General features: G+C 39.8%; 1 protein-coding gene across 2 annotated transcripts in view; it reads left to right on the forward strand.

Moving 5' to 3' along the window:
* Tspan12 (tetraspanin 12) overlaps window positions 1-24,298 on the forward strand; it is a 104,119-nt gene that overhangs the window by 34,630 nt on the left and 45,191 nt on the right. For both annotated transcript variants that reach the window (XM_021165686.3, XM_021165685.2), the window contains exons 4-5: window positions 9,167-9,249; window positions 10,139-10,274. In XM_021165686.3, coding sequence (XP_021021345.1) covers window positions 9,167-9,249; window positions 10,139-10,274 — 219 coding nt within the window. The remainder of the gene's footprint in view (window positions 1-9,166; window positions 9,250-10,138; window positions 10,275-24,298) is intronic.

The raw sequence follows: 24,298 nt of genomic DNA on the forward strand, positions 1-24,298 counted from the left end.
AGGAGTGGTAATTACTATTGCCCTGATTAGAAGTGGTGTTGACCCAGTAACATTCTGTAGTTTAAAAACAAAGACATCCATAGACAATATCATTTGTTTGAAAGTATCTTTTCCACCAGGAATACTGTGCTTTTCAATTTTGGCCAATCTGAAGATTTAAAGTCTTATGTTATTATTTCTTTATTCTTTTGCATCTCTCAGTACCAATAAGCATGACTACCTGCTTATATGCTTACATATATTTTTGATGCATTTCCTTTTGTGCTTTATATCCTTTATCCATTTTGTTCTTATTGAGGTTTGCCCTTGTGCTTGTTGATTTTATCTGTTGTTGTGTAGTAGTGAACCACATTTTTATAATTTTTTTTTGTAGATGAGTATATGTCCTTTCATAGCTCCAACATTTTCTGTCTTGATTATAATTTCCTTTTCCATATGAACTTTAATATTTTTTAAAATGTGTGTGTGCATGCGTATATGCATGTCTGAGGTGTGTGTGTGTGTGTGTGTGCATATGTGATGCACATGTAGGTCTGCCCAAACTATGGCCTGTGGGTGAACATCACAAGATGACTTTGTGGAGTGAACACCCTTCTTCCACCTGTATGTGGAGTCAAAGTATTGAACACAAATATTAGACAAGTTGTTTTGGACTGATGTGTAGTGCCAGCCCTAAGATTTTTAAAATTTTCATTCAGTTAAAAATATCCACGGGGCCGAGCATGATGGCCTATGTTTGCAATCCTTGTATAACAATGATTCCTATAAGGATGGCTGATTCAGAATTGCTGTAAGTTCAAGGCCTGCCTGGTTTGGGAATGAGGTCTAGGCCAGTTCTTGGATACAAAGTGAAACTTTGTTTCAAAAAGAAAAGCACACAGCAGATAAACAACCACAACAAAGGTTACTGAAGTAGTTGATAAAATCTCATGAAGTGACTATTCTAACTTTGGGACACCAGGGCAAATATCTTCAGAGAGAAAGCAAAATCCTTTCAACTCAGAGCAGCTTTAAGGCCCCTTGCGGGGCCTGCTCCAAGGCATCTGTTTCCAGCTCTCCCCACAGCCCCAGAAAAGAGCTTTCTTTTTCATTCCCTCCTTTTATAGATTAAGCAGTGCTCAGATGAGTTCTGCTCATGAGCATCAGACCAGGAACTCCAAGCCCAGTTTTGCTTATTTATCCATATGTAGAGAAGTGATACTGTCAGGAACTGTGCTGAATGTATTCGAAGTGATGTCAAGTAAGCATCCTCACTAGGGAAGGATTCCCTGTCCACCTGCTCATTCCCAGCCCTTTAGAGCTGGCCTCTCGGTCTATAGCGTGCATGGAGAGTTACCTAAGCATGCCGCTAAACTTCGGGTTCAGCTTCCCTGTGTGTGTGCTCGAATGTGTGTGTGCATATGTGTGCTGGGATGGAACTGAGGGTCTTGGACAGGCCAGAGAAGTACGGGGGCCGCTTGAGTTACATCCTTAGCTCTCAACATGTTAATGGGGTTGGTCTGTCATACAGTTCGTCTGAGCCATTCCCTTTCTACACCAGCAGGAACAAGTGCTGACTTCTAATTCTCATTGGAATTATAAGTGGGACAAACACATAAGGAATCTGCATTGTTATTTTCTAAATCAGACTTCACATCCTGATCCTTCCTTCCTCTCTCTCTCTCTCTCTCTCTCTCTCTCTCTCTCTCTCTCTCTCTCTCTCTCTCTCGTTTGCAAGTTGACACACCTTCCCTTGTTACCCATAGAGCTTGAAAGTCGAACCTTCTACTCTTTGCCTTTTAAATGCACATATATGAATATGTTTATTTCAATAATCCCCTTCGCAAGCCCAGTGAGGCCTCTTTTCTTTCTTTTCCTGCAGAAGAGAACAATACATTCTAATTGGGAAAACATAGCCCATGTCGTTTTTGCTTCTATCCTTGAAATTGAAAAATCTTTAAGGAAATGGGTAGATCTTGAGTCTTTAAGTTTTGTAAGTATGAGGTGAGGGTGTGTTTAAGAGCAAACAACCAACAAGTCCTCAGACCCCAGCGCTCTGTGTTCTCTTCATTCCTGCCGAGCTGTGACTCTGATGTGACATCTGCTGAGTGTCTCCCACAGTATAAAGATGCTTGACCCTGCTGCAGTTGCAAGGGGACAAGCCATCTATTCTAGCTTCTAGCGCTTCGTGAGTGTTGTGTTGTGTGAGGAGCAGCGCGAAACCGAGTGATGATGCTGGATCTTTGCTGCTGAGAGGCCCTTTGTTTCAGATGACGCTCCTTGATGCCCAAGATGGCAGCATGGGGCCTATTCTCCTTAACTGAAGCATCGCATTCTTCGTCTTTCAAAAGATGTGTTACGTGACTGGAAGATCTGAAAGATTTCTTCTCTTTTAGAAGTGATATACTTAGGTGACATGTGTCTGTTATTAGAAAGAGGAGTAGGTATGACTAGTTTGAGAGTTTGTAAAAGTGGCAAATACTTCATATTTCACGAAATGTGTATTTACAAGTCTAAAAGCGTGCTACCCTTCCTGTAGTGTTTATTCTGTATGTTTATGTTTTCATCTAGCAGTGAGTGTCATTGGTGCTTGTATACCACGGGTGAGCAGAACATCTCGTTCATAATTTAGCAATGGGTTGGGGGTAGACGAAGCAACAGGGGGCATGGAAGGAATTTTCCTTCTGTTCTCTGGCCATCAGCATCTGTAGTGAGATGTTTTTCTACCATAAAAACCCTAAAAAGTTATTTTGTCACATTAAAATACCACTTAAATCACTATTTTCCTCTTTATACTATGAATAGCATTTGAGATTTTTTTTTTTAACTCTTTCTAAGTTGTGGTGAAAAGCCCTCTAATTTTTTTTAGCTCTCTTAGCCATAAATTTCTATTATGAAAAAAATTTATTAAGGCAAAACTAGTCTTTTTAAAATGCACCATGTTTCAGCTGTCACAGGCTTAAGTCGCTGTGTACCTCATTAGAGGGTGTTTTCGGATTAGATGGAAGATTCTGAATTTTATCCTTTCCTACCACAGATAGGAACATTGGGTTCCTTGCTCATCCTCCTGTCTTCATTCAATGATTAACCCCAAGCTAGGACAGTGGGACAGTAGAGTTGACTGCAGCTGACCCAGACAGTAGTGCCGAATGAAGCATCCCACCTTTATCTCATGACTGTACTCATTCATTGGAAACCAGTGTGATTCTGAGAATGAAGAAGTCTCCACTAATCATGAGAGACTTAAAGTGAGTCTCTCCAGTTTAGGGAAGGAGAGTCACAGTATGTGGGAAAGATGATGATATATGAAAACTCTTATTCTAAACTGTTATTCCAGATGCTGCTGATAAAGCCACTTCTAATGAATAGAATCTGAGCTTAAATTATGCCCATAGGTAATTTCTCAACCTGTTCTGGCCATTGTTACCATTGTCTATTCTTTCAAGATGTTGGTGAATTGTGCTATGTGTTTATTCTCCGTCTTTCCCATCTACTCCTATAAGGGAAGGTGGCAGGCATGCAGGGTGGTGGCAGAAGTACCAGGGGAACGTGTAGCTTTGGCCTCCACACCAACAAGAATTTATTTTACTTTTAACTAAGTAAAAAGTCAGTTCTTAAAGAAGTAAAGCTCTTACTTCAGTCTCAGTGTTTTCAAGATGAGTAGATGAGCTTCCGAAAACCTGTCTTCTTTTGTTGGAGTTCTCTTTGTGGAGACAGAAGTATAAGTAAGATCTAGACCTCACTGACATCCTATCCTTGCCAACAGATCAAAGGAAAGTTCAGAAGGATAGTTTTAGACGTCTGTCATTCTTGAAGAGGATCCCAGCCACTGGCATTTTCTGAGACCTATTTATGTAAACAGTTGAAGGTTTTAAAAGATTTGCTTTTAACAATGACCAAGTTTGTGAAAACCATACATGTATGTGTCTTAACACAACTAAGAAAATGTGGACACACACAGTTCTGATTTACAAAACAACTTGATGTATCATTGCCCTACACACACAGTTAGATTCAGGAGAAACTAGACCATGCTCTAAATAGAGCAATATTCATATTTTTAATTATTTGTTGAGAGGTAGCATTTTTTTCTAAGCACTTCACAAGACAAGTTGTAGCAGATGTCAAATGCATTTCACGTGTTATTTTCTACATATTTTTTGATGGTTAGATAGTCTATGATAGTACTGGAAGTCAGAAATATCTGGTGAATAATTATGTCCCCACTTTGATCCATATGTGGCAAATTCATAAATTCGAATATGATATACCCCATAAATATGTATAGCTTGGTCAAAAATGGGAAATACAAATTTAAAGCAACCAAAAACTAATTTTGATAATCCACAAAAAATTCAGTGGTTTGGAGTGTGAGTTTTTCTTGTAAGTTATGTTCCTAGGTTACATAATATCAGGAAGACTTATTGGACTGATTCAGTCTCATTTTGGTGTCTCAATATAGCCTGGTTCCATTTGTGCCACCTGGTTCCAGCATCTTAGCCTCAGTGTAAAGCCGCTCTTTGAAAATGAGATGGTTTCCAAGCATTTAGGCCATTCTTTTTCAAAGCTGCTTGCTTACCGTGGTAGAAAGCTTCCAGTTGATATTTATTTCGATTTGTGCTCCAGGTACAGCTCCACATTTGGTAGACACCTCTTAGGAGAACACAGTGCGATGGTGTAGAATGCAAAGTTGATAGTTTAAAGCACCCCTGTATTTGTTTCTAACCTTTATTGTATATTATTCCATTGCCATTCAGCCAGCATGCCCCTACAGAACATTTCCAGCAAGGTGAAATTGAGTTCCCGTTAAAGCATATGATTTTGCTAAAGATCTCAGCTTGCATGGAGTGTAGAAAACCTTCCCACCCAGTTGCCTAACTGGTAGGTATTAGATCTTACTACAAAGTAAGATTCTTTTACTGGGTAGAATCAAACAGGAAATGAGGTAGAGGCTCCCCAAGGACTGTGCAGAGAGCATTCACAAGTGCTGTGGGTCAGGAGGGAGACTGGAGACAATCTTTCCACTCTAGCTGATGTTTGGGCTGGTGTCCAAGGAGATGTGGAGGTTTCTTTGCTCCTGAGGACTGGAAGGCCTGGGAAGGGTGGTGTTTCAGCAGAGGCCACACGCAGAAGCAGACATGGGAGCTTGGGAGTTGTGAATGTGCCCTTTGCAAGGACTTCCATCATTATTCAACTACGGGAAGGAGCTGGCAGCAAACAGGATTGGAGGGTAGATTAAAGAATGAGTAAGAGGGCCTTGTGTGACCTCCTCGGGCTATTACACTTTATTCTCTAGGAAGGAGGTGAGGGAGGAGGAAATAGAGGTTGGGAAATAGCATGAGGACGGCTACATGCTGATGCAGGCTTGATTCTGCACTGTGGAGGTGGAGTCTATGAGCTGGAGAGATATCTCATGAAGATGATTGCTACATCCTGACAAGAGAGGATGGGGGCTTGAACTAGCCTGAAGTAGCAGGAAATGGGGAGGGACTTGCCAGATGCCTCTCTCAGGAACCAGGAGAAGGATTCAAAACTAATTAAATGTCCAGCAGAAAAAGAGGGAGAGGTTCAGGCTGTCTGCCAAGCTGCCAGTCGATGTGATTGAAGGGTTCATTACTCCATTCACTAGGCTTGTAAACACTGTGAGGGGTGACAAAAGGCTTGGAGAAAAGTGGAGCTAGGACCCGTTTTAGACATGCTAAGATGGAGAATGGCTGGCCAGTAGCTCTGCGCAGAGTTCACTTGATAGTCCTTTCCATATCAGATAATCCCACGTCTGAACTGATTTAGAAACAGTTTACACTGAGACGCATTAAGAGAAACTCTCGGGTTAAATGTGACACATGGTAATAACAGGTAATATATTTGGCTTTACTTCATCATAAGAATCTTCTATAGAGTTTTTTTTTAATGATGGTTTAAAGGTGAAAAAAAAAGCAACCGAGGTTAAGTAAAAACCAAATGTCGTACCAAAAGTTATAAGCTGCAAAGGTGCAGAGCTTAGGTTCCTAGTTGGAGTTCAGAGTTCAGTGGCTTTCTGTTGTTTGCACGCGGTCAAGGACATATACGTTTAGGCAGCTTCAAAGACAAGTTTCCTTGCCCAGCTGTGCATTCCTAGGAGCCGTTCCCCTGCCCCGAACATGCCATGCTGCCTTCCCCTCTGCAACCTTTGCTTTTCCTTCTGACTGGAAAATCCTTTTTATCCTTTCCCTCCTAATTAACTTGACTTTGCTCTTCACATCCCAGCTGCCATAGAGAAGTCCCTTTGACCTTGTGAGACAGACAGCCTGAAAGGAGTTATTCTCTCCTGTACTTAGTACAGCCTGCAGTTACGCATTCACACTTCCGATGATGGCAGTGTATGTCCTCTTCCCTTAGAGAACTGCATCATGGAGATAGTGTCAGCTACTTCTCGTTCCCGTCTCTGGTACATAGTGCAGTACCTGGCCATGATCAATGTATATGCTTAGAAAGAAATAATGACTTCAAAGCCAAGGCTTTATTCATCCTGACATTAACAAGTGTCTTGAAACATACAGTTCAAAACAAATGAATTTTTTCTTGTTTTCCTCTTTCTTTTTTTTTGCCAAAAGGGAAAGAACTATGTCTGGTGACAACCACTATGAATCAGTTATGCACAATGAAGACTCAGAAAATGAGCTAAGAAGCACAAGGATAAGTTGGAGGGGTGAGAGGAAGGGTGGATACAATCAAAATGCATGGTAGGAAGTGCTCAAAATGATTAAAAAGAGAAAAGAAGGAAAGTCAAGGGTGGAGATAGCAAGATCATTTATTGTTAAGTAGAACGATGATAGGTTCTTTATTTCAATAATGTAAATTCGTGATCTATTCTCTCCCTTTGACACCAGCAGATGGTCATGGAGATGGGAGACGAAGCCTGTGGGGCATCTTTGTGAATAAATGAAGGGATGTTGAATTCACTTCCCAGCCCCCCAGCAGAGAGACCTTCTTCACAGATGGGCGCACATGGGCTCTCCTTGGAGGTTTTATCTAGAAAGCCTGGTTTGCAGTCAGTGTCTGCATCACCTCAGACTCATGCCCATCTTAGAAAACCACCCTGTCAGCGTTAACATCAAAGTTACTGATGTTCATCAAACTGCCAGAAATGCTACAAGTCAGGTTATATTGAATCCCTTGAGAGTTATACTATGTTTTTAAAAAACAAAGACACGTTTTTGAAAAGATTTCAGATAAGATAGGGAAGTCTTCAGAATTTAGGAGCCAACTTTCTTTTTGCTATAAGAGCAAGAACTGTGTCTAGTGACAACCACTATGAATTAGTTATACACAGTGAAGACTCAGGGTTGGGAATGGGCTAAGAAAGACGAGAATAAGTTGGAGGGGTGAGAGGAAATTTTAATTATTTTTTAGAAAAGGTTTCTGGGCAGAATCATTATCACTGTGTTTTAGGTGTTTTATTTTTCCCTTGCACTTTTGAGTTATGGGAATTTTAAAAGTAATTTCACCTTGAAAGGGCTGTGATTAATCTCCATTTCCTCGTTGCCCAGTGTCAGTAGTCACCAGCATGGCCAGCTCCACTCTCAGCTCAGGGCATGGTTATTAATCACTGCCTTGTAGCTAGCTGTCCTTCAAGTTTGTCCACAATTCACCATAGGTCTCTACAAGGTAAGGGATCTTTAAAAATAAATTGAGTTTGTATTCAGGCCTAAAATAATAGTCTAGTTCTTCTCTGGCTGTCTGCAAATATTTTTTTTTAATTTTTATTTATTTACTTTTTTGCAATTGATTTGTTTAAATCAGGGTTCAAAGCAGGCCATTATATTACATTGGACAATCTCTTGAATTCCTTTTAATCTTTAACAGCATTTCCTTTCCTTTTTAAAATTTTTATTTCAGTATTCACTACTCTTTTAAAAAAATTGAACAAGCTTGTTTGTCTTGTGAAATAATCTCATGTTCTTGATTTTATTTAGTGAATCCCAGAAGTGGTAGTTAAAGCTGTACCTTGCATTTCATTCCCATAAACTGATCCAGTTGGACGTTTAATTGGGTTCAAGTTTGAATTTTTGGCAAAAGCACTATATATATATATATATATATATATATATATATATATAAACTTAAGAGGTCACTTGTTTTTATCACATGTACACACACACACACACACACACACATTTCTGGGTACAGCTGATTGCTCAAACCACGAGACCTACAGTGTCTGATTGCCTCCTTTATTGAACTGGAAGGGTGGTTGGGTCTGGTATCTGCAGTCCGATCTTTCCATTTTATACACGTCTCTCAGCCTTTTGCTGCTGCAGTGGTCCTCAGCACTGCCAATGGATTGTGAATATAGCAGGACTGACACACTGTTGCTACTCCAAGGTCTATTGTGGGCTCAGGATTTGTTTGAGACCTAGGTGACTCCAGTGTACAGACAAGACTGAGAATCTGTGATCTGCTAATTTTGTCTGGCACTGAGGAATTTCCTGTATAGCTTCAATATTTCCGGACATGTTAAATGGTGTGCCTGCATTACATAATGGCTGCATGCCTGACTAGGAATTCTGCTATTAAAATCTCACTCGGTCTTTGGTTCTGCCTTTACACCATACAGGAAAAATAGAATAAAAATAAATAAGAGATTCATGTCAATTTATTCTTGTCATTATTCATCCTGAATAATGATCTGAGAGTCCGCCATGCTATAATGGCCACACTGATTTTGGAACATAGTGATGTTTCAAACCATTATAGTCATCGCTATTGCTATTATTCTAATGTTCTCTTTGTTTGAATTTTAGTCAGTAGAATCTTTTTGGTAGCTCCTGTGATCCTTTTAATGACATGCAATTGTTCAGTAGCCACATCTAATTGCCATTTTGCTTTTATAGATGATAGATTTAGGTTCGTCTCATACATTTGCAAATTGAATTATTCTTGGGAATTTCTGCATTGAACTTGAAGTCACCAACTTACGAGGTCACTTGTTTTTATCCTGTATATAGGTATTCTATTTAGTGGGTATATATAATTACTAAATGGAGTAGCCAGATATTTATGGTACTAATAAAATTCAATAGAAATCCAATATGTTATTAGGAAAAACATGAAAATTATGTAACAAATCCTCCATTTAAGGTTGTTCATCTTGAAGTGAATGCTGCAGACGTCTCTGGTAACAAGTTTGTTTCTTTCTTCTCTTTAGTTAATGTCCATCAGTGTCTTGGCAGTTTCGGCTTGGATGAGGGACTACCTGAATAATGTTTTGACTTTAACTGCAGAAACAAGGTAGGCTTTAATATTGCCTATTGAATTCTTTCAATTTCTCTCTCTGGATCCACGTGTTTAAAGATCTTTGCTCTGAGCTGTTCATTGGGGGGTTCTCCTCCACCATCCTGTAGAACAGTTTTTCCTGCACTGTAGAAACTTACTTTCTATATTTACGTTTCCCCCCACATTCTCCTTAAGGAATGCCATCAGTTATTCCTGCAGGGCAGTAGGTAACAGTACAAGGACATGGACATTTATGGACTTAGTAACACACCAGTTGTCTGGCTTATCCTCATCTCTGATGCAATATATACCACTCTGAATCATGGCCAGGATCAAGTGAGAAGAAATGTTTCTGTAAAGCCCTTAATACAACAGAGGTTATAAGCACTGAGTAATGGCTATGTTTTATCATCACCACTATGCCAGGCTCTGGTTAATGACTACGTATGTCCTAGCAACAAGTCCTCTCTTTACCTTCTGTGTGATTATGCCTCACATCCCCGATGCACTACTGTTTTCTTCACACCAGAAAATGATTCGTTAGCAGGGAGAGGAGAAGTGCTGTGCAGACTCCAAGCTCAGAGAAGAGGGCAGTTCCTCCCAGTTAGCACCTCGTGGAATTGACTTAGGCTGGGGCTTTGGAGCCTAGATGTAAAACATGTTGCATTAGAAATGCTACCACTTACTAAAAAATGCCACAAAACTAAAACAAACGTAAGTCACACAAACAGACACAAAGCAGAGTGATTCTGAAAAATAGCCATAAAAGCCACCAGCTTTTGAAGGATGCCAATTTGGAGAGCTGGAGCTCTCAGTAGCATTTGCTCAGTGTCTGGGGTCTGGGCGTGGTTTGATCATTTTGATAACGTTTGATTTATCTTCTGATATGATCTTCCTCTCTTAGGGTAGAAGAAGCGGTCATCTTAACTTACTTCCCAGTGGTTCACCCAGTCATGATTGCTGTCTGCTGTTTCCTTATCATCGTGGGAATGCTGGGATACTGTGGAACGGTGAAAAGAAATCTGTTGCTTCTTGCATGGGTACAGTGTTTATAACTTCTCTTTATCATACTTAAAGCATCGTGTGATGATGCAGTGTTGTGAGTCCATAACTATAGTAATAACTCTAAAAGGTGGTCACTATGCAGCATCTTGTAAGAAGGGCACTTTCATTTCCTAGAAGATGATTTTGGTACACATATTTGCTATGCTCACATGATGAGGGAGGGACATACGTATGCTATGTAATCCTTTCACTCTGGTTCGGCTTTGACATTTTTGCTTTAAAAGAATTTTTTTACTGGCATAGAACTTCTTCCCTTCAAGATCAGAGTTGAGATGTCATAATGGAAATTGCATCTTTAAAACTTAGGTTGTGAGATGACGTGGAAGGTAAATTGTAATCCCAGTGCTGCTATCTATGGTCTGGTGGACACAAGAGAGTCTGGGTCTCTTTAATCTCAGTTACTGTTGTGTTAAAAAAACAGTCCTCTGAAAGAGTTGTACTGAAATACTTCTTAAATTGATTTTACTTCTTCAGCTACTAGAATTAATCTTAAAAACAAAAACTGCTAAGCTTTTAAAATTAAGAATGAGAGTCGATTAGAATAGTTTACACGAAGATTTCTAGAACAGAGACAGTGGCTTCCCAGTGCCCCCAGACAGTGAGCTTGCTAACCTGTAAGTTGCAGCCATGTGAGACACTAGGAGAATGAGATCATCCGCTATGTTCCTTTCTTGGTAGTAGGTCTAAAATGAGTAGTTTGTTGGTAAAGTGGATTCCTGGGCAGATAAAGGGTCGACTTTCTTTTAGTACCTTGGGTATTTCCATAGGGAACACACTCCTAGCGTTGCTGATTTCAAGTTACCAACATGACGTCACTGAACCTGAGGTCAGTGAGGAATGAGTACAGATTGGCTTTCTGCAGCCAGCTTGCTCATATCTATGTTTGCCAGGCCGTCGATGCCAATTCAAACAGACTCTTGGTGTGAAGTAGAATGAAGCTTTAAATGTCATAGGAACAACCTTGGTTAAATTATCTATAGGTTTCATGGAGAGTAACTGCCAGGTTGGCAAACGGGGAAAAAAAAAACCCAAAACTGTAACAAATAAACCATATTAGGAGAATGGAAAAATGTGTCCAGCATCTTTGTGCACATGTAGGCACATAGAAAAAGGAAGATAGGATTCAGATCTCATGATGCTTCTAAAACACTTGGGTAAGTTTAAGAATTCATGTGAATGGGATGGAGAGATGGCTCAGTGGTTAAGTGCACTGACTGCTCTTCCAAAGGTCTTGAGTTCAGTTCCCAGCAACCATATGGTGGCTCACAACCATCTTTAATGGGATTCGATGCCTTCTTCGGGTATGTCTGAAGACAGCGACTCACACATATAAAATTAGTCTGAAAAAAATAAGAAAATAATAATAATAATAATAATAATAATAAAAGATTTCATGTGAATGACTTTATAAAGTCTCCTATAATCTGAATACTGTGCAAATATATTTCGAAGTCAAGAAAATCTCAGCAGCCTTCTTAAAAACCACAATGCTACAATGATCTTTCAAGACCAGTTTCTTTTATAACCAGTTTCAGCATGCTTGGTATTTTCTACTTCCTGCCAACTTTTACTCTGGATGGCCTCTGGAAAGTGGTACGAGGTGAGGCGGGCTCAGGAATATTATGGAACCACAAGAACTTGTGAGAACACATCATAGAAACCACTTATGGGTTCCATTAAGCTCTTTGAACGGTAGCAAAAGAAGCCAGTGGAGTAACTTGACCTGCTACTCGATGTAGGACAAAACACGAATTTGAGAATGAGTGTGTGATTTGTGGTATAGGAAAAGGCCTTATAAAACAGGACACACACATAAAAACACAAAAGGACTGAGGGCCTATTGATATTAACTTGTAAATTCATTCTTTCTTTTAATGCTTATCGAGCATGTCTGTACTACGTTTTTGCCATCAGAATAGTGCACATGATAGATGGACAATTTCACTAATTTTATTTGATAAGACCTCGAGTAAGGTTTGCACTGGTTACTCTGAGGGCAGAGAGGAATAGCGCCAAGCTCATCCCGAAGCATCAGCTCAGCGTCACAGTGGTGATGTTGAGCACATCAAACTATTGGCCCTTCTGTCTCCTCTCCCTTTTGTTGTTTGTTGGGTGTTCTTTATTCATGAGATAGCTTCAGGCTATAGCTGCTCTCTGAGCCCATAGGTGCCACCTCCATCTTGGGTCCTCTTTCTTTTGACCATCTTTGTCAATCCAGTCTCCATTCTCATGATAACTTCTCTATTCTCAGAAAGCTTCTAGACCTTGCTCTGTCTAGACTCAAACCCAGCTTCTCCAATGGTAAAAAGAAACTGTGCTCTCAACTTCCCATGGTCCATCACTTACAACTAATATGTATCGGGTATTCCTCAAGCAGTGTATCCCCTAGCATCCTCATTGGGTTCCTCCTGCCCTAGCCAGTTCCTATGGGTCCTGGTTCTGCAACCTCAGGAATTCAGCCTCCTTTGCTGTTCTTATTTGAATGGCTCATGCACAAGCCCTCAGGACGTCTAGTTCTCTGCCTCTACTATTGCCTGCTCTAACCCAGTGTAGTTTGGTTAAGTCAATACACCATGACTATAGTACTCTTGCTATGCTCTAAGACTTTGATAGCCTCCCTATTGGGTAGTGAAGTTTAACCGGCATCTGGAACTTGCATCAAGCCCTTCTGTAGCCAAGCCTTCGTCTGCCAGTTTTAGCTCTTTTACCTACTTCCTTATTGTCTAGTTAAGGTGTATTTTTTGACCTCTGGACATATTTTCTTCTCGTTTTCTCTGCTTTTATTCTTGCTATCTCTTTAAGAATTCTTCTCTTAATACTTTTGCTTAGCTATTACCATTCCTGCTAAACTTTATCTGAAATGTTATCTCCTGGAATAATATTGACAACCAAGAGAAAAGTACTAGGTAACATTTTTAAGATACTTCTCATGCCAGACACTGAAGAATCTTACTCGATGAGTTATATGAAGATTCTTGCATGAATTGATCGGCCTTATTTTCACCACAACTCTAATGACATAGGTACTACTATTGTCAAATAATTTACATGAGGAATTGAAACTGCAGAGATGTCAAGCAACTTCAATGATTCTGCATCGCTATCAAAGAATCTGCTGCTCAGACCACAGCAACCCAATTTAGATGACTTATATTTTTCTGTTTCATATTTTACTTTATAAACACCGAGTTTTCCTGAGTTTCATGTAATGTGTGTTGCAGCTTGTAAAACATTTTGGATGTGATTGCTGACTTCAAACATGGCGGCAATAATACGGGACAACTAAATGTTAAATGAGGCCTGGAGAACACAGTAACCAGACCAAGGTCACTGAAGGGTGAGGATCGTGGCTGTGATTCAGACAGACCTCACTGATTTTGATTGCCAAGGCCAATTCTCCATGGACCTTTTCTCTAACTTGGAATTCCAGCGAAAAGTTTCTTATTATGTAAAATTAGTCGAAACTACCATACTTTTTGAGTAACCATTCATCTTTCCCATTCTTTTAATAAACGTTTATTAAACACAAGCATGGGCATGAAACTAGAGTGGTGTGTGTGTGTGTGTGTGTGTGTGTGTGTGTGTGTGAGAGAGAGAGAGAGAGAGAGAGAGAGAGAGAGAGAGAGAGAGAGAGAGAGAGAGAGAGACAGAGAGAGAGAGAGCAAGAGAGAGAGAGAGAGAGAGCAAGAGAGAGAGAGAGAGAGAGGCACATCAGTCTAAGATGGTCCCTGGGAGAGAGAGGGGGAATTGAAGGATGCTGAGCTCTGCTGTTTGGAGGCTTAGATTAAAAAGTGGAGGGCTTGATTAGGGGGAGTCAAGTCAGTGGAGAATGTGACGCTGTTAGGTAAATACTTGGGAAGGAATCCTCAGAGCTTCCTCTTTTATGTTTCTTTGCCTTTTATCCTAGTTGGGGGAAAAGGGAGGCTCATTTTTTTTTTAATTTTAGGTAAAAATATTTAAGGATGCACTATGCACCCTGAGTTCCTCCAATTTGTCTGTTTCTCTGTACAAGGACTGATTTCAGTGTTAAGACTTAGAAACCAGATTAATGTGAAAAGCTATTTTTGCTTTGTTTTATTTTTTTTCCAAAACAATTTGTTATGTTTTGAAAGCTGGTGTGTCTTTTGAGTGGTCCTGAAAATAGTGCCTTCAGTGGAACTGCAGTGCCATTCAAGTAAAGTACAAGTGCCGTTATCCAAGAGTCCAGTTTAAAAAAATAGTTGCAGGGTCTCCTTTCAAAGATATCCGTGTAAGCAAGCTACCCCTGCCGTGCCCCACCCCTAAGAAAGACACTAAACCAAATTAAAACTAATTGTCTATATGCAAACAGGCTACCTACTAAAACTTTCTGATGAATGAATTATCATTAATATGACCCTTGTCTTGAATAATTGACTTATAGATGCAAAGGGCTAAAACGCTGAATTTAAGATGCCAAGTAAGACACAAAATGTACAATTAAAGTTGAGATAAGTAATGGATAATGCTTTTATGTGAGTATACCATGTGAAACGTTCAGAATATACATGTACCAAGGTGTTATTCATCATTTATGTGAGATTTAAATCAGCATTCTGTATTTTTTTTAATGAATCTGGCCATGTTACTCCAATAACATACGATTCTCCTCTCTGTTTCTGGTGCTGGAGATAAAACCCAGCATGTACCAGACATGCTACAACTGAGCCATAGGTTTGACCTTAATAAGTATGAAACTCTCATAGAATAAGAACACATCTTATTCCTTTTTCAAAAGCTCTGTTTTTATTTGTATAATTGTTTGACACCCAGTACATATGTACCCAGTACATATGTACCATGTGAGTGCCTGGTGCCCGCAAAGGTCATAAGAGGTCATTGGAGCCCCTGGAACTGGAGTTACAAACAGTCCTTAGCTTTCCTTTGGGTGCTTGGAACCAAATACAGCTCCCCTATAAGAGCAGCAAGTGTTCTTAACCATGGAGTTATCTTTCCAGCCCCAGAAACACATATTCCCATGAAGAGATTAAGAGTAATTAAATTCTAATTACAATGAGAACATTTTCATTTTCTCATAGGTCAGAAATAATTGGGAAAAGAAACTTGGACATGCACTGGTTTTCAAAGTAATTTCAGGAGCACAAATTCCTTCAATCTTTCAAAGAGAAATTGAAGCTAAATGGAAATTGGTTTTAAGCTGTAGATAGGTACCGCCCAAGGCTTTAGCGGTAGACTAAATGAAATTCATTTGTTATTGCAGTTCTGTTCCACTATTGAGGCAGGCATTAGCGAAGCTGTTTCAGCTCAGGGGGAATGTAAACACACCACCAGACACGCACACTTACAGAGTCAACACCAGCTGAATGCAGCCATCAGCCATCAGATCGTCGTGCGCCATGGAAGGCTAATGTTTCTGCCTCCTTGACAGCACCTGACTGCCAGTCAGGGGCTGGTCAGAAAGCTGGCAGACCTGGGAGGACCTGTGGACTCATTTAAGGAAGGTTATTTATGAGCTTCTTCATTGCAAATAATTTGCATGAGGCAATTTAAGGTTGTGGGAGCATTTCAAACACTTCCTTAAAATATGCAGTGATTGAACGGGTTCTGAACAACTTCTTTCCTGGAAATCAAAGAGATCTTCAACAGTCTCCGAGGGGGGTGGGTGGGTGGGGCGTGGTTTCTGTTCCTCAATGGCATTGTTTATAATATTATAAAGCAGGGTGGTGGTGGCACACATCTTTAATCCAAGCACTTGGGAGGCAGAGGTGGATCTCTGAGTTTGAGTCCAGCTACGTCTATGGAGTGAGCTACACAGAAACACTGTCTCAAAAACAAAAACAGAATATAAAAACACTATATATGCAGTAATCAATTTTCTACAAGCCCTTGGTTTAAAATTTTCTCTTAGGCAGTTGTATATTTTATAGTTACAAAGCCACTCATAAGTTATCAAGTTAAAAGGAACTACTAGGTAGAATTTATTTTAACCTTGTTTGGAGTTTTGGGTTGAAAACTTTACTTCTAAATTGAGGTCCCCTGGCTCATTTCCACATGCGCTCCATGCATCAAGTTTTACCCTTCCCTTCTCAGAAAATATGCATGATGGCAGGCTTTGGATAGGCTCATTATGGAAGAGGAAAAGTCGCGTGCCTGAAGATACACAGCTTGCCATGCTGAGGTTAGCATTGAAATACAGTCTGTGTGCATAGCCCAGGCATGCTTCATCACAAGGTACTGTGATAATACAATGGATGGACTATGTGGGCCATGCTTCTTTAATGCCTAGCTCTTCATTGTCTATTACTCTACCCACCTCATCTTTTAAAACCATCATCTTTACTTTTGACTAAGACATTTTAACACAGTTACTCTCTGTAATCAGGTTAAAGGATCAGGCAGGTTCTTTTTTCTTTTTCCCTCTTTCCCATTGTCCTCTTCTCTCCTTTTCGTCCTTAATCACATGCACCAAGTTTGCAGCCTGGAATCGTCATTTCAGAGGCAAAGATGAAAGGGGCAGAAGGATAGAATTTAACTTAATTCACATATTAAATCTATGAATAAGTTACTGTGTGAGTCTTAAATCAGGAGCTGTGACCCCCCACCCCCCCCCCCCGTCAAAATTTGTTCAAAGGAGGGTGACTCTGCTGGGTATCGAAAGTGCTCTGGGATTTTTCAGGTGGAGAGGGGTGCAGTGTAGAACCACAACAAACAGAGAGACAGATGAAGAGTCATGATGGCGCTTGGCAGGCTGAAGCATTTGTTATGGCTGTGCAGAACTGAGAGAATAAGGTGAAGGGAGTGTAGCTGGGAAGCCTCTGCAGGACTGCCTGCATTTCTATTCCTGTAAATTCTAGAGAGCCACTACCTAGAACGAGAGCCAGTGAGCATTCCCAGTGCGGGATGAAATGACTCACATTCAGGGCAATTAGAAGCATGGTTGTGTGTTACACTCCTACAAGAACCCATGGCCTGTTCTTGGACTGTTTCTGATCCTTAAGCGGTGCTGGTGTCTGTGTCTACAATTATGTTCCAAGGAAGCATGTAAGCAGACATACCTGAAAATAAAAGTAGTACCAGAGGTTAGACCCCCAAGAAAAGTGCCTGAGACTCACAGCCTTGGTCTTGGGCCTTTGAGAGAAGAATGTGAGTGCTCATTGGCCCCTCTGATTGCTTCAGAGATAGAAGAGTAGATGGCTCCTGTTTTGACCTTATGACATGTGTGCTAGTCCTCTGTGTCCTGTCATAGCAAGCACCCTGGACTTTGTTCCTTACTGCTTCCATTATGTTTGAGAGCCTTTCGGTTAGAGATAAGCCTACAGGGATGGCTCTGAGGGTGTGCAAAGTTTAAAACTAGTGTGCGTGTGGTGCCACCTCGTCTCCCCACCTTTGAATGTGTTCGCCTGCTTCATGTCCTGTTGGGTTGAGGAAGGCAATAATTGTGAATTGTTTTTGTTCTCTCATTTGCGTCAGATTGCTTCTTTTCTGAATTTCTTTGGCAAACATCAAGTGGGAGCTAGTCATTTAAAATCACATAGCTCTTAAATGACTTGAGAGAAACCACTTGTATTTCACAGAGTCTTAAAACCAGGGCCAATCATGCAGGTAAAACATGAGAAAATTAAATCATGTAGATCAATGAAAAAACTAATTTTCAGATAAACCTCTTAGACAAACTGTGTAATGGCCAATGATATTGATTACTAAGTAATATGAATGCAAAGCCATTTAAAAATTTAATTGTTTAAAGATGGGAATGAAGGTGCCTTTATTCTTTGTCAGATAAAAAGAGGTAACAAGCTATTGTTATATGTTCCTGTATGTTAAGATGGAACTTAGCAGTTTAAATGACAAGAGTAAGTGATTTGCATTTTATTTAAATAATTTAGTTGTACCTCTCTTCTAAGCAACACACAGTATTACTCTAAGATAAATGGCCATTCTTTTATTTTCTATAGATTGTCATTACTTTGGTCTTAAAAACGTTAGAGCTTGCAAACTACACTTTAGCTTAAAATGATTGCACCCGTGAAGACACTGTAGTAACTGTATGTTCAAGAAAATAGGGATTTTTGTTAGATGATACTTGATGAGTTAAGAGTTATTCTAACTAAGTAGAGCTATGAATAATTTCAGGGTCTCTCTCAGGTAACACCCTCTTTAAATATTTCACAATTTTAAGTTCTGTTTAGGTTTTTGCATTACTTCTGAGTTTGAAGCACAGACTGAAGAAAATGGAACAATTAGACACTTGCTGTTTATAATTAGAATATTTTAATTCCATGAACTTCTTCTACCTAATTAAAAGCACTTGGAAAGAATTGTGATGAACAATTGTCTCATTCGGTGGAGGGCATTCAGTAAAAGCACCTAAGGATGTGTCTGAGCTGAAACAGTGGGCAGAGGCAAGGGTGCCAGGGCCCTTGCAGGGAGCAGGGCACTTTTGAGAAGCTAAAAGGAGAGCAAGTCTAGTGACACTAACCTGGAGTCCCGAGATCTCTGACACTGGACCACCAACCAGGCAGCATACACCAGCTGATATGAGGCCCCCAGCACATATACAGCAGAGGACTTCTGGGTCTGGACTCAGTCAGAGCAGATGCACCTAACCTTCAAGAGACTGGAGGTCCCAGGTGTGGAGAGGTCTGGTGGGGTGGGGGGTAGGGGGTGGGGACATCCTTGTGGAGACTGGGGTGTGTGTGGGGGGGAGAAGTATAGGATGTGGAACAGTCAAAGGGGAATAAAATCTGGACTGTAAAAAAAGACTAAATAAAATTTAAAAATTAATAAAAGATAAAAAAAGAAGTTGTTGGTGGCAAGGATCAGGGTGCATGTGTGTCACAGTATACCAGGTATAGCTGAGGTGGGCTGTGGGAGGAATGGGTTAAAGACTGACAGCCCTGAATGTCACATGTATAAGAGACAGTCTGAAGCTTTTAAACGGAAGAGTGATTCCCTCCAGCTCATCTTTAGGTCACATCCCTGGCTGTGGTGTGTGTTCTCAGTTACTTTGGGTTCTTTTGCTCGGCAACCTGGAGGAAAATGACTACCTGACTCTGCCACTCCTGTTTACAGATCTCCCTTTAATGTTAGAAGAGAACATAGAAGAGATTCTTTAGTACTCTCCAGATGCCTCTATTCTTAAACTTATCCATTGTAAATAGAGTTGTAGCCGTCTGTGTAGCCGTAGTGCAGATGTGATAGCAAAAACATAGCCATCAAGCTAAATTGACACCAGGAAACTTCACGCTGGGCTAAGTCGTTTTGAGAGACAGTGAGTACCTAGAGACCTCGTTGAAAAGTACAACGATAGTTATTTGATATGCTCTTGGACTTTTCTAGCCTCAGAGACAGCAGGCCATGACAGCACTTACCTGTAATCCAGGCACTCAGAAGGCTAAGGGAAGTGGATTTCAAATTTGAATCTAGTCTGTGAAACAAAGGGAGAATCCCTACCCACACAAAGTCCTGTTAAAAGTTAACTTGTAGAAAGGGTTGTGGGAGAACTGGTTAACTTGATTGAGATCGAGTTAATGCTGGTTGGAAGTTTTGACTTGAAGATAACGGCCTCACTGTACTCAGCTGCCACATGTTTGTTCATGAATGCAGGTCTCCAAAGCTCATGACTTCTTAGCTTTGTTCCAATGGAATATTTGTTTGTAACAAAATTTGTGTGGTTCAATTCATACTTTTGCTGCTATCATCTGGACCAGTGCTTCTCTCCCTCTTAATTCTGTGACCCTCATGTGGTGGTGACCCCCAACCATAACGTTATTCCCTGGTATTTTCATAACTATAATTTTGCTACTGTACTGTAATGGTAATATTTGATATTCAGGATATTTGACTTGTGACCCTAAAGGGGGTCGTGACCCACAGGTTGAGAAGCACTGCTCTAGACTGACCTGTTGCTGTTTTGGCAGCTTGGGATTTCATGATTTTGCCATTCACACGTGAGTTTCTTCATTTGGACTCTAACTGTGACTGACAATCAAATTCTAAGAATCCGTGTTTTAGTCAGGGTTTCTATTCCTGCATGAACATCATGACCAAGAAGCAAGTTGGGGAGGAAAGGGTTTACTCAGCTTACACTTCCACACTGCTGTTCATCACCAAGGAAGTCAGGACTGGAACTCAAGCAGGTAAGAAAACGAGCTGATACAGGGCCATGGAGGGATGTTCTTTACTGGCTTGCTTGCTTTGGCTTGCTCAGCCTGCTCTCTTATAGAACCCAAGACTACCAGCCCAGAGATTGTCCCACCCACAAGGAGACCTCCTCCCTTGATCACTAATTGAGAAAATGCCTTACAGTTGTATCTCATGGAGGCATTTCCCCAACTGAAGCTCCTTTCTCTGTGATAGCTCCAGCCTGTGTCAAGTTGATGCAAAATTAGCCAGTACAGTCCGCAATAATAATTTTCTATTATTATTATTATTATTGTTAGATGTGTGTGTGTGTGTGCGTGCACACATGCATGTATGCATGGGGATGTCACAGAACAACTTTGAACAGCTGTTTCTCCCCTGCTACCTTTTTATGTGTCTCGTGGCTGAAGTGCCCTTACCCACTGAGCCACCTCATTAGCCCAAGAGCTCTATTCTCACAGCTGGCTCTTGGCTTATCTACTCTCAAATGTACTGTAGGTTACTTATTTATTTTTTTACATGATGGATATGTGAATAAAAATGTAGTTGACAATAAAAGTGTAAAACTATAAGTGAAGGTCTATGACTTGGGAATAGTCATTCTAATTTCAAGGAAGTTCATTGTAATGTATGAGACTAGGTTAGTGTTTGTTTGAAGGACTACCTTAATCTATCTGTGTGATATTTTTATGTGGGAATATATATATATATATACACACACATATATATATATATATATATATATAAAATACACATATATATCACTCTATTGTACTATTGTGCTAAATTCACACACATATACAATAGAGTTTATATACATATATATATGTATATATATATAAATTTATATATATATAAATTTATTTTAAGAGAACATGTTCTCCACTCAGGAAGATAACATATTTACCTGAATAGGTTAAAAACTATACAAGAACCACCCTGTTTACTTATAACACACATTTGCCTATGTGAATTCAGGCACATAAAATCTATTTTCTTAACACTCTTCCTGGCAACACTGAGGATTGAACCCACTGCCTCAGGAACGCTAGGCACGTACTCTATGACTAGACTCTATTCCCCAGCTGTTTTTTAAAAAGAACTTTCTTTTCTAACACACACACACACACACACACACACACACACACACACACACACACACAGTGTTAGTGTACAAACATAAATTAGATTGGTTAGCTTAACTAAAACTAAACGTGAAACAATGTGGTTGGGAACCCTGCTTTCACAGTTGTGAGATTTCGAAGTTATTAAATGTTAAAGCTGAGTTTTCATACTTTAGTGCTTTCCCCTTTGAATAGTAAGTATCTCTTTAGACTTCCAGTTTGACCGGCTGCCATCGATGCCTGCCACTCTTACGTTGGGAAGGGGTAGCACACTTGGCTGGGTTTGCATGCGATCGCGCTCTGGATCATTGAGTCTAGCATTGGGTTGGCTATGCTGCTTAGGTAATATCCAAGGCAACTTTGTATTGCATGTTTGTGCATAGGTTCTGGGAATAGGGCCTCATGTCTCTCATTCTGAGGAATGGTCCAAAAATCTATAGCTGTTGCCTTTTCAGAGACCAGGAACAGCCTGTAAATTATTCGAGATCTGGCTGAGCTTGCAGACTTGAGCTGACCTAGCTTAAAAGGGAACAGAAGCCGTATACATGGTGACCTCTCTAGCGTGTCCAACTGTTTTATTGCCTCACCCTTAATGCCTTCTCTCTCATGATATAGGTCACTGACTCCCCGCAACCCTGGGGAACTTACAGCACTCAACCAGATCCACAGAGCCTGGCAGAGCTCTTTTCTCTGATGAGCTGTTGAAATATCACGTGATGCAAACACTCACTGACTTGAGGCTCACCAACAGCTTTGGAAAAAGCATTGGCTCAGCAGAAAACCAGGAAAAATACAGTTCTGAAGGGAACAGGTGAAGGCACACTTTAGAATTAGTCTTCTACATATTCTCAAACATCAAGCACGAAGGTGAGACTGGAGCACGCCAACATTCACCTGAGCTTGGATTTCTGCCCTCACCGAGTAGTTACGAGACCCCCCGGGGTGTTTCTTCCACCACACTTGTCCTAGCCTTTTCCAAAATTAGATTAACCTCACTCTGTTTATGATTGTTCAAACGAAGGACCCTCTGTGTTACCTTTTCTTTGGAAACTATGTAGGGCGGCATCAGACTTGAGTGATGTGCCTGCAGAATGTCCCACTCCTGGCTCCGTTGCCGCTCTATGTTGAGAACTAGCTAAACAGAGGAGGCTATGTGTATGTGTGTGTTTTAAGCAGCATCTATTCTTGGTCTGTCAGCGTTTCCCTGTGAATTCCTAACAGAAGGGCAAGCCATTCCATTATCTTGTACAAATATTTGGCTCTGGAATTCCCTTATTTACTAACTATAAGTAATATAATATTTTTAAACCTCCAGTCACTGAGGGCGGAAAAATAAACAGCTGACATCAAGACACTTAGCGCTGAAAGCTTGCAGAGTTCAGTATTTGACAGGGGAGAGACTGGGGTTTATCATTTATCATTTAGCTAACACAGGCTTTTAATCAAACTTTTTGTTTGTTCAAAGAATTGTTATATAATGGGGAGAAAGAGTCAAAGGGTCTGTTTTTAAAATGTTAAAGTGTCCAGTAAAGAGTGCTGCAATTTGAAATTAACTTTATTTGGGAAAATTGTGTGAATTTTCCTAGATAAGCAAGTCAGTTGTTTGTGGTTTTAAATTATGTCAAATATTTTGTATGTAAAAAAGAATTTGTTTATAGCTTAAATTATTACAGTACAAATCAACTATAAATTAAGAGAGCAATAGACATAAATAACTTTTATAAGTGTTGACCACTTATACTTTTTTTAGGTCAGAAAGCATTCTCATGGGGTTTGGTGATACTTGCAAATTATTTATTTTCTCACAAGACATATGTAAACATCACACATGTTTCTTGTTGAAAAAAAAAAAAGTCTTTTCTAATAGATATTTGTGAGAAAACCGGAGTGGATTACAGCTTCCTTATTTATTTATTTTTTTATGTTGGATACAGGGGTTTGGTTTTTATCCATAGTATACACCACATAGTTCCTACTAGAGAATCGGATGGAATAGTTTTTTTTACAGAGCATACTTTCACTATAAGAGACTACTATAATTAAAATATTCATTTTCTACATTTCTCAATGTCCTCCTAGGTTCAGCTAGGTTTAACCCTGGTTTTGTTGGCAAAGATTATTTTTATAATTCCAGTAGATTTTCAAAAGTTAGAAGCAAAAAATATTTAGAAAGTCAGCTTCCCTAAAAATGAAAAGTATTTAAAATATTTTATATAAAAAGCACATATTGTCTCCTGAGAAGGTTTTTTAAAAAATATTGTTCATAGTAAAGTAAGAAAAGTAAAGATCTAAAGGAATAAAATCGCTTTCTTTTGACATTTATTGAACTTGTCTAGTCCTTCCTTATAAAACTGTGACAGGTAACTAGAAATGAACTAATTTTATTGCCAGAGAGAAGCTAATCTAACTACAGTTGAAAATATAAAAAGGAAAAGAATGTGGAGCTGATAAAAATTTGTCAGTGACTTGACAGAGCAAGTAAGATTGTACCTTTCACTAGCTAGAGTGTGACAAAGAAAAAATGGACTTTTTTTTGTCATGAAAAACATGATTATTGGTAGTCATTAATTTTTCTGTTACTGAAGAGGTAAAGATGAATAAGCCTTTTATCCCTAGTTTAAAGGCAAGATGAATTTTTTATATTCACATATAGACCTTGTCTACGAATGATGTCTGGATGTGTGTGGGGTGGGAAAGGTCAGAAGTCAGTAAGAGTTACTGAGAAAAGCTCCCAACAATTGACTTCCATATGT

The sequence above is a fragment of the Mus caroli genome, unplaced genomic scaffold (assembly GCF_978045245.1).
Source record: "Mus caroli unplaced genomic scaffold, Mus_caroli_1 scaffold_7, whole genome shotgun sequence".
In the NCBI taxonomy this organism is placed as follows: Eukaryota; Metazoa; Chordata; class Mammalia; order Rodentia; family Muridae; genus Mus; species Mus caroli.